The 13630-nt window shown below is 44.0% G+C and overlaps 1 protein-coding gene across 1 annotated transcript in view; it reads right to left on the bottom strand.

Annotated features, from left to right (window-relative positions):
• ak9 (adenylate kinase 9) overlaps positions 1 to 13630 on the bottom strand; it is a 370082-nt gene that overhangs the window by 142445 nt on the left and 214007 nt on the right. Inside the window, exon 24 of the mRNA XM_078213534.1 lies at positions 5543 to 5740. Within this exon, the coding sequence (XP_078069660.1) occupies positions 5543 to 5740 (198 nt within the window). The remainder of the gene's footprint in view (positions 1 to 5542; positions 5741 to 13630) is intronic.

The raw sequence follows: 13630 nt of genomic DNA, 5'->3' as shown, positions 1-13630 counted from the left end.
AGATATGTAAAGAGAAAAAGATTGACAAAAACGAATGTAGGCCTCTTACAGTCAGTAATAGGAGAAGTCATAACGGGAAATAAAGAAATGACTGAAGAATTAAATTTGGTACCTTGCTTCAGTCTTCACAAAGGAAGACATGAATAATGTATCAGGAGTGCTGTGAGAAACATATTTTAGTGAGGAGCTGAAGGAAATCAGCATGAGTAGAGAAATGGTTTTGCGGAAATTGATGGGTTTGAAGGTGGATAAATTCCCAGGTCCCGATAAACTTCATCCCAGAGTACTTAAGGAAGTGGCCCTGGAAATAGTAGATTCATTGATGGTTATTTTCCAAAATTCTTTGGACTCTGGAATAGTTCCTACAGACTGAAGGGTAACTAATGTAAGCCCACTATTCAAAATGGGAGGTAGAGAGAAAACAGGGAACTATAGACTAGTGAGCCTAATGTCGGCATATGTGAAAGTTGCTGGAGTCTATTATCAAGGATTTCATAACTCGGCAGTTGAAAGGCAGTGGTACAATCAGACAAAGTCAGCATGGATTTACAAAAGGGAAATCATGCTTGACAAATCTATTGGAATTTTTTGAGAATGTAATTAGTCGAGTTGACTGAGGAGAACCAGTGGATGTGGTTTATTTAGATGTTCAGAAGGCTTTCAACAAGATCTCACATAACAGACTACTAAAGTTAAAGCACATGGGATTGCAGCTAGTGTCTTGAGATGCATAAAAAGCTGGTTAGCAGATAGGAAGCAAAGAGTTGGCATAAATGGGTCTTTTTCTGATTGGCAGTTAGTGATTAGTGGGGTTCCGCAGTGATCTGTGCTAGGACCCCAACTGTTCACATTAAATATTAATGATTTAGAAGAGGGTACTAAATGTATTATCTCCAAATTTTCAGATGATACAAAGTTGGGTGGGAGAGTGAGCTGTGAGGAGGATGCAGAGATGCTTCAGCGTGATTTGGACAGGCTGAGTGTGTGGGCATCTGCTTGGCAGATGCAGTATAAAGTGGATAAATGTGAGGTTGTCCACTTTGGTTGCAATAATAGGAAGACAGATTATTATTTGAATGAGTATAAATTGAGAGAGGTGGATACACAATGAGACCTTGAAGCTCTCGTGCATTAGTCGCTGAAAGTAAGCACGCAAGTACAGCAGGCAGAAAAGAAGGCAAATGATATGTTGGCCTTCATAGCGAGGGGATTTGAGTATAGGGATAGGGATGTTTTGCTGCAATTGTATAGGGCACTGGTGAGACCACATCTAGAATATTGTGTGCAGTTTTGGTATCTTTATCTGGGGAAGGATGTCCTTGCTGTAGAGGGAGTACAGTGAAGGCTTATCAGGCTGATTTCTGGGATGGCAAGTCTGTCATATGAGGGGAAACTAAGTCGGTTAGGATTATATTCACTGGAGTTTAGAAGAGTGAGAGGGGATCTCATAGAAACATATAAAAATTTAATAGGGTTAGACAGGGTTGATTCTGAAAGAATGTTCCCAATGGTGGGGGAGTCCAGAACTAGGGATCATAGTTTGAGGATAAGGGGTAAACCTTTTAGAACTGAGTTGAGGAGAAATTTCTTCAGAGGGTGGTGAATGTGTGAAATTCGCTTCCACAGAATGTAGTTGAAGACAAAACGGTGCCTGATTTCAAGAAGAAATTAGATATAGCTCTTGGGGCTAAAGGGATCAAGGGATATGGGGGGAATATTGTATTTGGTGATCAGCCATGATCAAAAAGAATGGTGGAGCAGGCTCGAAGGGCCGAATGGTCTATTCCTGCTTCTAGTTTCCATGTTTCTATGGAACAAAATATCCAAGTAATTTTCTCCCACACTGATGCACCATAGTGCCCAAAGCTTATGCTCTAGCTCATCAAATCCCAGCCAGAATTCCTTGAACTTCAATAACTTACTGCTCACCAGCTTTCACATGCTACAGCTACAAGACATCACCTGCCTGACCATCTTTATTATATTCTGCTGACCTGTGCTGTAGCTTCACTAAGATGGAAGCCCATTTATTTGTCCAGTGGTCCTGCTCACATGCTCTTCTACAGTCCTCCTTCAACAAAACAGTCCTCTTGATCAATACCGATCTACAAATAAACAGTCACTCACTCCACCACCGGCGTACAGTGGCAGCAATATACAAGCACTGCAGGTGCTCACCAAGGCTCCTTAGACAGCACTTTCCAAACCCGTGACTGCTCCCATCTAGAAGGATGTGGGCAGCAGACGCATGGGAACACCACCACTTGGAAGTTCCCCTCCAAGCCACTCACCATCCTGACTTGGAAATATATCACCGTTTCTTCACTGATGCTGGGTCAAAATCCTGGAGTTCCCTCCCTAACTGCACTGTGGGTGCACCTACATCAAATGGATTGCAGTGGCTTAAGAAAGCAGCTTCTCAAAGGCAATTATGGATGGGCAATAAATGCTGGCCAGCTGACAACCAACCCCAACCCTCACACCCTTTCTGGCTTGTTGTTGGAGTGAGGGATTGCTGGGCCATGAGTTTGGAGATTGTGGTGGTATGCAATTCTGCTGTTGACAAAGAACCACCCTGTCCGTGAGTGCCCAATTTTGAGCTACCAAATCTGTTTTGAATCTATCCCATTTAGCACAATTTTAATGCCACATACCACAATTGAAAGTGTCCTCAATGTGAAGACAGGAGTTCATCTCAATAAGGAGTCTGCTTTGGTTAGTCCTAACAATACTGTTGTGGATAGATGCATCTATGATGGATGGATTGGTAAGGGCCACGTTAAGTAGGTTTTTTCCTTTCAGACTCAGCCAGCTTGATCAGTTATGGTGCTACCCTCGGTGATGAACATTGAAATCCACATCCAAAGTGCATACTGTTCCATTGATACCCTCAGTGTTTCTTCTAAGTAGCTTTCAGCACAGAGAAGTACTGATTCTTCAGCCCATTCAGAGGGCAATTAAGGATCAACCACATTGATGTGGGTTAGGGGTCCCTTTCAGGCTGATTAGGGATGGCCTCCTTAAAGGACATTAGTGAACTAGATTTGGTTTTACAATAACCTACTGAGTACTGATAATCGATTGCTATTCCAAATTTATTCAATGAATTGAATTTAAATTACACATCTGCTATGGTGGAATTGGGAATTCATGTCTCCAGATGATTAGTCCAAGCCTGTGGATTACTTGTCCAGTAACAACTATGAAACTACCATTCCTCTTAGAATAGAATAGAATCCTTAAAGTGCAGAAGGAGGCCATTTGGCCCATTAAGTCTCCACCGACAACAATCCCACCCACGCCCTATTCCCATAGCCCCATGCATTTACCCCACTAATCCGCCTGACACTAAGGGGCAATTTAGCATGGCCAATCAACCTAACCTGCACATCTTTGGAGTATGGAAGGAAACTGGAGTACCCGGAGGAAACCCACGCAGACACGGAGAGAATATGCAAACTCCACACAGTCACCCGAGGCCAGAATTGAACCAGGGTCCCTGGTGCTGTGAGCCAGCAGTGCTAACCACTGTGCCAGCATGCCACCTAATACATTTTTTTACTTTGTTTTTCTCCCTCATTAGAAAGTATTTAATCTAAGACTTTAAAAACTTCCAATTTAGAAAATATTCTGGTCAATTACACAATATATACAAAGCAGCTAGTTTAGGTTTCTGAACAGAGTTTACCACACCCAACACTGGTTTTCTCAGTAGTAATACTCTAAACTACAATGAAGCCACTTATTGAGATTGATCCTTTAAAGTCCAAGAAATACAGCAAGACAAACTTCCAATAGCTGGACATATTGCAACATCTGAACTTTGCCACTAAAAGCATGCGAGGAATTCAAGTGGAAAACAACCACAATTTTCCATCCATTATGGATATGCCCAAATATCTACATGGGCTTTTGGCAAGTGAGCATCTATACCAGGGCCATGATTTTGCAAAATGTTCCCTTTGAAGTACATCCTGCCATTTAAGCATTTAGATTCCCTGACAGATGGTGGATGATCTTCCCTTTGTTAAAAAACTATTAGTTGGCATTTTCCTTTTCTGACACAACTTTGCAGAATGATATTTTATCTCAAGACAAATACACTTGTGATCAAATACATACAAGTTGTTTGAAAATAAGTAATTATTTTTCTGTTGTATCTTGGGATATTTCACGGTTATCTTCATCTACTCTTAAAGAAGATAGAGTTGTGTTTAAGAACAAAGAAAAGTACAGCACAGGAACAGGCCCTTCAGCCCTCCAAGCCTGCGCCAATCATGATGCCTGCCTTAACTCACCTGATGAAGGAGCAGCACTTTGAAAGCTCGTGATACCAAATAAACCTGTTGGACTTTAACCTGGTGTTGTGAGACTTCTTACTGTTTCATTCAGAAAAGCACCCCTCTACTGCTACCCTCTGTCTTCTATGGCCAAGCCAGTTCTGTATCCATCTTGCCAGCTCTCCTCTGATCCCATGTGACTTCACCTTTCGTACCAGTCTACCATGAGGTACCTTGTCAAAGGCTTTCCTGAAGTCCACATATACACCATCCACTGCCTTTCCCTCATCTGTCATCTTCGTCACTTCGTGGAAAAACTCGATCAAGTTAGTGAGACATGACTTCCCCTTCACAAAACCATACTGTCTATCACTAATAAGTCCATTTGTTTCCAAATGTGAGTAAATCCTGTCCCTAAGAATGTTTTCCAATAATTTCCCTACCACTGACGTAAGGCTCAATGGCCTATAATTTCCTGGATTATCCCTGCTGCCCTCCAGTACTCTGGAACTTCACCTGTAGCCAATGAGGGTACAAAGATTTCTGTCAAGGCCCCAGCAATTTCCACCCTTGCCTCCCTCAGTATTCTGGGGTAGATCCCATCAGGCCCTAGGGACTTATCTACTTTAATACTTTTTAAGACACCAATACCTCCTCCTTTTTGATATCGACATGACCCAGAATATCTACACACCCTACCCTAGGCTCCTCATCCATCAAGTCCATCTCTTTGGTGAATACTGAGGCAAATTATGCATTTAGTATCTCGCCCATTTCTTCTGGTTCCATGCATAGATTCCCTCCACTATCTTTGAGTGGACCAACCCTTTTCCTGGCTACCCTCTTGCTCTTTACATACGTATAAAATTCCTTAGGATTTTCCTTAATCCTGTTTGCCAAGGACTTTTCATGATCCTTTTTAGTCCTCCGAGCTCCTTCCTTAAGTTTGATGGAGGCAAATCATCTCAGCCTCAGGACATCACTTGTCCTTGGTCTAACCATCTGGAGCTGCTTCTTCAATAACCTTCTCTCCACCAATAGGTCTGAAATGGAGATGTTTGATGATTGCGATGTTTAGCTGGATTTGCAACTCCTCAGATAATGAAGCAGTCCATGCTTGTACACAGCAAGACCCAGACATTACTCAGCCTTTGGCTGATCAGTAACAAGCGATCCATGCCATGTGTCAAAATATGTGTCAAAAAATGGCATATCCAACAAGAAAGAGCATACACATCTCCCTATAACATTCAATACATTACCATGGCTGAATCCCTCATCATCAACATTCTGGGGGTCGCTATTAGCTAGCAGCTTAACTGGACCAGGCATATTAATACTGTGGCTCCAAGAGCAGGTCAGAAATTTGGCGATCTGCAGCAAGTAGCTCCTGATCTTCAAAGCCTTTCCATTATTTACAAAGCACAAGTCAGAAGTGTGATGGATTATTATCCACTTGCCTGTATGAGTGCAGTTCCAGCAATACTCAAGAAGGTTAACACTATCCAGGACAAAACAGCCTGCTTGATTTGCACCCCACCCACTACTTTAAAAAGTCACCACCTCCACCACGAGCACACTGTGATTGCAGTATGTACTATTTACAAGTAGCACTGCAGCAACACATCTTGGCTACTTCAACAAATCTGTGATCTCCATTGCCTAGAAGAATAGAACAGCAGGCTCATGGAAACATCACCACCTCACAAGTTTTCCTCATGTTACACATCACCCTGATATATAAAATATATAAAAGCACAAAGAACAAAGAAAAGTACATCACAGGAACAGGCCCTTTGGTCCTCCATGTCTGTGCTGATCATGATGCCCTAGCTAAAAAAAAACCTGCTGCTCTTATCCGATCTATCCCTCTATTTCCTCCTTATTCATGTACCCATCCAGATGCCTCTTAAATGTTGCTGATATGCCTGCTTCTGCCACCTTCTCTGGCAGTGCTTTTCAGGCACCCACCACTCTCCGTGTGAAAAACGTCCTTCCCACATCTCCCTTAAACTTTCCCTCCCTCACTTTGAACCTGCGCCCCTTGTAATTGACACTTCCACCCTTGGAAAAAGCCTTTGACTATCCACCCTGTCCATGCCTCTCAATTTTGTAGACCTCTATCAGGCCTCCCCTCAGCCTCTGTCTTTCCAGTGAAAACAATCCTAGTTTATTCAACCTCTCCTCATAGCCAACACCCTCGAGACCAGGCAATATCCTGGTGAACCTTCTTTGCAGTCTCTCCACAGCTTTTATGTCCTTCCGGTAGCGTGGTGACCAGAATTGCATGCAATACTTCAAATGCGGCCTAACCAAAGTTTTATATAGCTGCAACATGGGCCGCGATTCTCCCAAAAGTGCTGAATTTGCGGGAAAACTGTTCCAGATCCTGACTGTTTTCTCAGTTGAGTTTCTCACTCGAATCTCTGCACTCTGTGCATTGTAGAGGTTCCAGTTGTGAATATCATTAAAAACCCAGGGGGGTGGGGCCTCTTTGTGCCAGAGTCTGACAGTTCTGGAACTCTGTGCATGCTCTGCGCTGATCGCTAGCCAGCCCAGGACCCCCGCAGCACCCCCCACGGCCCGATCGCGGCCCCCATGAGAATTCCCTGGACAGCCCTGATTCCCCCCCGTTCCGGAACGCCCTGATGCACAGCCCAACCCCACCCCCCCAGCAGTGGCGATCCCCCCACCCCCCCCACCCCCCCCCGCTGATCCCCTCGGGGGGTCAGAACCCCCCCCAGCAGACCATCCCTCCCAGCCTACCCCAATCACTGCCCTCCCTCCATCCCAGACCGATCCTGTCTACAGAGTGGCAGCGGGAACTCCTACCCCCACTGATCGCCCCTAGACACCGCCCACAATAGGCCCCTCCCCCTTGGTACTGCCCAATGCCCGATGGGCAGTGCCAAGGTGCCCCCTGGTCAAGGGCACTTTGCCCTTTGGGCAGTTCAGGGGGCACAGGCTGGCACTGCCAGGGTGCCCATGCCCAGGGGCACCATCACCCTGCCGCTCGACCCCCTGGGGGGCCCCGATTTCCCTCCCTTCATTCCGGCGGGGTCTCCCGCTAGTTTCCCGAATGTGGGGAGATAGTCTAAACCCCACCAGAATGAAGTACTCCTGGCAGGGTGGAGATTCAATCAGGACCTGAAAGTTCCCGATAATCACATTGAAAACATATTTAAAATACATCAATTATCTTTGTTATCTTTTCAAAAAACAAAATCAAGTTGGTGAGACATGACCTTCCCCGTACAAAACCATGCTGCCTGTTACTAACTAGTCCATTTTCTTCCAAATGTGCCTCAGTACCTTCTCCAAAAGCTTCCCCGCCACTGACGTCAGGCACACCGGCGTACAATTTTCTGGATTATCCCTGCTTCCTTTCTTAAACAAGGGAACAACATTAGCTATTCTCCAGTCCTCTGGAACCTCGCCTGTGGTCAAAGAGGGTGTGAAGATTTCTGTTAAGGCCCCAGCTATTTCTTCCTTTGCCTCCCACAGTAACCTGGGATAGATCCCATCCAACCCTGGGGACTTGTCTACCTTAATGCAGTTGAGGATACTCAACATTTCCTCCTTCATATATTGACACTCTCTAGAGTGTTCACACACCTATCCGCGACCTCAAAATCCGTCATGTCCTTCTCACTAATTTAGGGTCCTATTCATGAAGCAGCAGTAATTTTTATGTGGCTAGCTAGTATTTAGCTCTTAATCTAACAACCAATAGAAGGACAGAGATGTCAATTGGCAGGGTTGTGTGCTACTCCTGCGAGATGTGGGGTATCATGGACACTTCAGGTATCCTCGAGGACTAAATCTGTGGGAAGTGCATCCAGTTGCAGATGCTCACTGAATGCATGGATCGGTTAGAGCAGAAGCTGGAAGCACTGAGGAGCACACAATTAGCGAAAATTGTTAGAGACAATAGCTACAGAGATGTGGTCACACCCAAGGTGCAGGAAGATAGATGGGTGAACGCCAGACAGGGTAGGCAGTCAGTGCAGGGGTCCCGCTATGACTGTCCCCCTATTTAACAAGTATGCCATTTTGGATACTGATGAGGAGGAAGGTCCATCAGGGGACAGCAACAGCAGTGGCCAGAGCGAAGGCACCACGGATAGCCCTTATGCACAGATGGGGGTGCAAAGCGCAGCAAAGCAATAATGCTAGGGGATTCAATAGTCAGGGGCACAGATAGATGCTTCTGCGGCTGCGAAAGGGACTCCAGGATAGTAGTTAGCCTCCCTGGTGCCAGGGTCCTGGATGTCTCTGAGTGGGTACAAAGCATCCAAAAACAGGAGGGAAATCAGACATATATCATTGTTCACACTGGCACAAATGACATAGGTAGAAAGAGTAGCGAGGTTCTGCAACGGCAATTTAGGGAGTTAGGTAGAAGATTAAAAAGCAGGACCTCTGGGGTTGTAATCTCAGGATTACTCCCCATGCCACGTGCTAGTGAGGCTAGGAACAGGGAGACAGTGCAGCTGGACACATGGCTAAAGAACTGGTGCAGGAGGGAGGGCTTCAGATTTTTGGATCATTAGGATGTCTTCCAGGGAAGGTGGGGCCTGTACAAGGACGAGTTACACCTGAACTGGAGGGACACCAATATGCTGGCTGGAAGGTTTGCTAGTGTGGTTCGGGAGGGTTTAAACTAGTGTGTCAGTGGGGGTGGGAATCAGAAGAGTAGGTCGGCAAGTGTAGAGACTGGGGATGAACATGGGTCCAAGGTCAGGATAGCTAAGAGGAAGAGCAGGCTGGGGGAGGTCAAACTCAGTGGGCCTGGAGGTCTGGAGTGCATTAGCTTCAATGCAAGGAGTATAACGGGTAAGACAGATGAACTTAGAGCCTTGATTCATGTGCGGAACTTGGATGTGGTTGCAGTAACGGAGAGGTGGTTAAAAAAAGGACAGGACTGGCAGCTAAATGTTCTGGGATATAGGTGTTTTAGGTGAGACAGAAGAGAAGGCAAGAGGGGGGGGGGGGAGTTGCAATGCTGGTTGGGGAACATATTACAGCTGTACAGAGGGAGGACACCTTGGAAGAATCATGTGATGAGACATTATGGGTAGAGCTCAGAAACAGGAAGAGGATAGTCATTATGATGGGGGTACTCCACACAGACAGCTGGGAATCGAACCTGGGTCCCTGGCACTGTGAGGCAGCAGTGCTAACCACTGTGCTCCCGTGCCATGATATACTGCCATCGTGCTGATATACCACACAATTATCAAATGGAAGCCGTTACAGTTTCTATAACTCCCCATGTTGTCATGAGCACCGCAAAATCAGGTGAGATGAAGTTGATGGAGTCCTGCACCATTGGAAATTCTGCTATCCAAGCAAAGATACATGTCTTTTTATCCTGTTTATCCCCCCAGACTGAGAAGACCATGAGTTCCTCATCTTTTTTTAATGTTCAATCGTGGGACATGGACATCATTGGCTGGCCAGCATTTAGAGCCCACCTCTATTTGCCCTTGAGAAGGTGGTGGTGAGCTGCCTTCTTAAAATGCTGCTATGGGTTGACCCACAATGCCGTTAGGGAGAGAATTCCAGGATTTTGACCCAGTGACAGTGGAGGAACGGCGATATATTTCCAAGTCAGGATGGTGAGTGGCTTCGAGAGGAACTTACAGGTGATAATATTCCCATTTATCTGCTGCCCTTGTCCTGGATGGAAATGGGTCATGGGTTTGGAAGGTGCTGTCTCAGGATCTTTGGTGAATTTCTGCAGTGCATCTTGTAGATAGTACACACTGTTGCTGCTGAGCATTGGTGGTGGAGGGAGTGGATGTGGTGCCAATCAAGCAGACTGTTTTGTCCTGGATGGTGTCAAGTTTCTTGAGTGTTGTTGGAGCTGCACCCAACCAGGCAAGTGAGGAGTATTCCATCACACTCCTGACTTGTGCCTTGCAGATGGTGGACAGGCTTTGGGGAGTCAGGAGGTGAGTTACTCACCACAGCATTCCCAGCCTCTGACCTGCTCTTTTAGCTATTGTGTTTATGTGCGAGTCCAGTTGAGTTTCTGGTCAATGGTAACTTCAAGAATGTTGACAGTTATGGTGGATGGATTCAGTGATGGTAACACCATTGAATTTCAAGGGGTGGTGGTTAAGATTGTCCTTTATTGGTGATGGTCATTGCCTGGCATTTGTTTGGCACGAATGTTACTTGCCACTTGTCAGCCCACTTGTCTCCTGAAAATGGTCTCTGTCACAACTCAGATGCTTTGTTGAACGGCATACAGTAAGTCCTGACAAAGAATTCCCTCACTTAATGTTGTTTCACTATAATGTTGTTAATAAAATAGAGACAATTTATCAATTTAACATTGATAGCTGCACTTTAATGCCTTTTGCCACAGATTTCCTCTTCTCTAGCCAGCCCGTTCACATTTGATTTGATTTATTATTGTCACATGTATTAGCATACAGTGAAAAGTACTGTTTCTTGCATGCTATACAGACAAAGCATACATGATCTTTCTCCCAGCACTTCCACCCTCGCAATTACCCTCAGTCCCTCCTCCCCCTGCTCCAGATCTTGCCTCCTGGACTAGCTTCCCACTCTCTGTACTTCAGCTGTTCTCTTCTCCAGGCTGCTATTCTGAACTCCCATTGAAGTCCTCAGCCCCATCTAGTGCAGGTAGTCCTGGGGGTTCAGCTGCTGGTTGCAGTGACCAACTTCTGTCACTAGATAGAAACATGGCTGATCCTCTATTTCAGGGGTCTCCAAACTACGGCCCACGGGCCACATCTGGCCCGCAGCGGGTCACATCCGGCCCGCAGCAACTTGAAATATTTATAAATATTAAAACTAATTATTTCCCTTCGTTTTTTTCCCAACCACGCGGTCGGACAGTTGACACGTGCAGTTCCTGTCCGCCGCGCTCCTTCCCATATGACCAGAGTGGTGTCGGCTTGGCGAACCCTCATTTTCAGTCAGATATACCCTTCAGTTATGGAAGGAAAAAAGAAAAAAGTGGACAGTGAGTGCCGCCTGTTTAATGAAGAATGGGGCATAAAGTACTTCTTTGTACAAGCAGGTGATAAAGCCTTGTGTGTCGTAAGCAACGAAACTGTTGCAGTTTTGAAGGAGTACAATGTACGTCGGCACTATGAGACCAAACATGAACCAAGTTATTCCCAATTCACAGAAACACAGCATTCGGAAAAATTTGAATCAATGCAACGCATGTTGCTTTCCCAACAAGCTTTTTTTATGCAGAAGAGAACTGAAAATGAAGCTTTAACCAGGGTCAGTTACAAACTAGCTTATGCATTGGCTAAAAGAGGAAAGCCATTCACCAACGGAGATCTCATCAAAGAGTGTATGATGGAAGCAGTGGGAGAGTTATGCCCAGAAAAAGCAAATCTGTTCAAAATCGTCAGTCTTGCGCCAAATACTGTTGCTCGTAGAATTGAGGATATAGGAAGCAATATATTTCATCAAATTGCAGACAAAGCAAGAAATTTTCAGTTGTATTCTCTTGCACTTGATGAATCGACTGATGTGTGTGACACATCACAACCCCTCGTATTCATCCGACAGTGAATTTAATGTGACACAAGAATTAGCATCAGTGCATAGCATGCACAGCAGAGTAACTGGAGAAGACATCTTCAAAGAATTCCAAAAAACTGTGTTAGAATATAACCTGGAGTGGAATAAACTGCAATGTGTGACAATTGATGGAGGAAAGAACATGTCTGGGGTGAAGAAAGGTTTGGTTGGACAAATCACAAAAGCTTGTGAGGTTGGTGGATTCTCAAAGCCCATGTTTCTGCATTGCATTATCCATCAACAAGCATTCTGTGGAGAATATGTGGATATGTCTTGCGTTTTGAAACCTGTTGTTTCAACAGTGAATTTCATTCGATCTCACGGGCTTAATCATCGCCAGTTTTGTGATTTTCTGAAAGAAACTGATTCTGAGTTCGTTGACTTGCCTTATTATACAGCAGTTCGATGGCTTAGTTGTGGAAAGGTTCGATCACGGTTCTTTCAGCTCAGAGAGGAAATTGATTCATTTCTCACAGAGAAGAATCAACCCGACCCACTTTTATCAAACACTGACTGGCTTTGGAAATTGGCATTTTTTGCAGACGTGACAGGCCATATGAATCAATTGAATCTGAAGTTGCAAGGTGAAACAAATTTGATTTGTGATCTATTCGCGCATGTCAAGGCATTCAGGGCAAAACTGATGCTATTTCAAGGACTGGTGAAAGTTCATAACTTAGTTCATTTTCCATGTTGTGAAAAATTTCATGAAGAAAGTGAAGCAGAATTTCCTTCTTCATTTGCAACAGAAATCATTAAGGACTTGCAAAAACAATTTCAGGAACGATTTTCTGATCTTGATGGAAACACAGATGAAATAAAGCTGTTTCAAAATGTATTTGACTGCAATGTTGAAACACTCCCAAGTCAGTTTCAAATGGAAATTATTGATCTCCAATCAGATGACATGCTGAAAGACAAGTGTAAAGAAGGAAACCTGATCCAATTTTATAAATCTTTGCAGCCTGAGCAGTTTCCAAATTTGAAGCGATTTGCTTGTGGATTTGTATCAGTTTTTGGTACAACGTACCTGCGTGAACAAACATTTTCAAAAATGAAGTATGTCAAGTCTAAATATCGAGCAAATTTATCTGATGAGCATTTGAAGTCCATTCTAATAATTGGCTCCTCAAGCTTGAAACCTCAGTTCAGCAATATTTTGAAATTAAAAAAGCAGTTCCATCATTCTCATGAATCTTGTGCAAAACCTCATGATTTGTTGGTTACGATTGAAAACTCCAATTGCCAGAATTGTGTAGAAAGGTGCAGACTGAATTTATTTTTGTTCGACCTTTATTAATGGTTCAAGTTTATTTTGAATTTCTTTGCTTTGTTTTACTGAAGTTCTTTCTTGGGACGTGTTTATTTTTCTGACTGTGTGCCACAAAATTGGGCAAATTCTCATTTCAAGTAAACATTTGTAAAATTTCAGTAAATAAATTAAAAAATGAATAGTCTGCTTTTCTCATCTGCAGTTAAATAATTGATTATTTTGTCAGAGCATTTGCTAATGTTTGACATTTTTACTCATTATATATCATTTCTCAGTGTAAGCACGGCATTGTTTCTTTGTAATTGTCACATTTCTCTTTTGTTCTGAATCATATCATGCTGATTACAAAAAAGATCCAAATAAAACTTATTCATTCATTTAAATTTTATTCATTCATTTATAAAACTAATTTTTTTCTTTGGCCCGCGAAAATGTGTAAAAAATACGATATGGCCCTCGTACTGAAAAGTTTGGAGACCGCTGCTCTATTTCAACACCGTAC

The sequence above is a fragment of the Mustelus asterias genome, chromosome 5, assembly GCF_964213995.1.
Source record: "Mustelus asterias chromosome 5, sMusAst1.hap1.1, whole genome shotgun sequence".
In the NCBI taxonomy this organism is placed as follows: Eukaryota; Metazoa; Chordata; class Chondrichthyes; order Carcharhiniformes; family Triakidae; genus Mustelus; species Mustelus asterias.
The sequence above is the reverse complement of the archived record's forward strand: the minus strand, read 5'-3'. Positions and strand labels throughout refer to the sequence as shown.